This window comes from Limulus polyphemus, unplaced genomic scaffold, assembly GCF_000517525.1.
Source record: "Limulus polyphemus unplaced genomic scaffold, Limulus_polyphemus-2.1.2 Scaffold1107, whole genome shotgun sequence".
Lineage (NCBI taxonomy): Eukaryota > Metazoa > Arthropoda > Merostomata > Xiphosura > Limulidae > Limulus > Limulus polyphemus.
The window spans coordinates 171,574-173,679 of NW_013666717.1; the positions used below are offsets into that span (position 1 = coordinate 171,574).

At 32.0% G+C, this 2,106-nt stretch overlaps 1 protein-coding gene across 2 annotated transcripts in view; it reads right to left on the reverse strand.

Annotated features, from left to right (window-relative positions):
- The window catches only part of LOC106462163 (sodium-dependent proline transporter-like), an 81,838-nt gene that overhangs the window by 45,865 nt on the left and 33,867 nt on the right, over positions 1 to 2,106 (reverse strand). For both annotated transcript variants that reach the window (XM_022389332.1, XM_013922062.2), the window contains exons 3-4: positions 1,436 to 1,567; positions 340 to 509 (exon numbers count right to left, since the gene is read on the reverse strand). In XM_022389332.1, the coding sequence (XP_022245040.1) occupies positions 340 to 509; positions 1,436 to 1,567 (302 nt within the window). The remainder of the gene's footprint in view (positions 1 to 339; positions 510 to 1,435; positions 1,568 to 2,106) is intronic.

The following is a 2,106-nucleotide window of genomic DNA, read 5'->3' on the forward strand; positions in this document are numbered from 1 at the left end:
GAACTTTGCCAAACGTATAAGTTAAACAGGTCTAGATGTAAAGCAAACTAAGAAGTGTAAACTAGAGGAACTTTGCCAAACGTATAAGTTAAACAGGTCTAGATGTAAAGCAAACTAAGAAGTGTAAACTAGAGGAACTCTACCAAACGTATAAGTTAAACAGGTTTACATGTACAGCAAACTAACAAGTGGCAAAATATATGTAAAGTACAGGAACTTTGTCAAACATATAACTTAACAGGTCTACATGTAAAGCAAATTAACAAGGAAGATGATGATTAAATGAGGTTTTTTTCGTATGTTTTACGGCTTACGAAGGACTGTACGTACTATACTCACGTTCTCAGAGCGGACGTGACAATTTGTATTGTTTGCCCACAATGGATCGCATCGGCTCCAGGGAACTTCGTATTGAAACGTGGACGCCATGTAGAAGATCGTATATGACATGATGACGTTGTAATAAATTACGATGATTAGTGATACAGTCACCATTGCAAAACCTACACCTGGTAATCATAATAATAAAAAAAATTAAACACACACATATATATATATATATATAAATAACTTCATGAATCATGCAGTTTAATAATTTAATCCAAGGATAACCAACTTCCTTATGCTTGTGAGCCAGTTTTTTACCTAAACTGTAGTTTGGGGGTCGAAACTATATGACAGGGTAAAAGTTGTTCAGAATATTTGCTTAGTTTAGATTTTAATTCCTACTAAAAATATTAATTTTGGAAACAGCTATTTGTAGCATAGTAGATTTACTTTTGTACAACATTTCGTCTCAGACGTGATCACGTAAAACATTTAATGTACAAGGTTATTTTCGTCGCTCATTATTAAGCCTATTATTACAACTAGGGCTAGTCTATGATACAGACCTGTGACCAAGCTAAAGTCATGCAGGAGCTAATTAGCAAGTCTGATGATTTACATGCTTCGTTAATTTCCTAATTAATAAAAGCATTTAAAAAGGTAAAGCTATTTGAATAATTTTAATAAATCTTTGGAGCATTGTAACTCTCCAAAATCATGAAAAATCAATCTTACACTTGTAATATATATATATATATATATCCAAACTTCCTCAGCAATAAGTAAATGAAATGGAACCTGTAAGTGGGTTCAGCTTACAATAGTCATACATTTTACTTGAAATAAAATGAAAGAATTTACATACAAAAAAAAACACTGCTATTTATGTTAACTGATCATTTAAGTAAAATTCCATTCTGTGTTTCTATGTATAAAGTATAGTAGTTATGTATTTAAGGCTAGATTGTTTAGATCAAATATCAGTCGTTCTCATGGTTATTAGCATATATGGTCATCTAAGTTCAATTATTAATTACTTAGTATTTGTTTAAGGTTATTATTATAATAGATATTAATATTTGCATAGTTAAAATACAAACCATATTACCTTTAGCAATTGGGACGCAAGACCAAATAGCTAATGGCCCTACACCAGCAAACTGACCGAAGGCGAGTTCCATGAAATACATGGGTTTTCCAGCAAATACCAACATCAGTAAATATGGAATAAGAAAGGCACCTGTGTAGGAGAGTATAAAGAAAAAAAAGGTATCACATAAACGTACTATCAACGTTAATAAGTACACCCCCCCCCCCCAGTGGCACAGCGGCATGTCTGCGGAATTACAACGCTAGAATTTTGGTTTCGATACCCGTGGTGGACAGAGCACAGATAGCCCTTGTGTAGCTTTGTGCATAATTAAAACAAACAAACAAACAAACAATACAAACAAACAAATTTACGTATTAAATATTAGTAAAGCCTCGACAACGATGTAATTGCAAATACAATATACGATTCTTACCGAGTTACGTAACCAAACTTTGTCCCAACTATCGCTTTTAAAATGATTAACTTTTAACTTGTTATGAAAAAACAAACAATACAAACAAACAAATTTATGTATTGAATATTAGTAAAGCCTCGACAACGATGTAATTGCAAATACAATATACGATTCTTACCGAGTTACGTAACCAAACTTTGTCCCAACTATCGCTTTTAAAATGATTAACTTTTAACTTGTTATGAAAAAAATAAGCAATCATTAAATATTA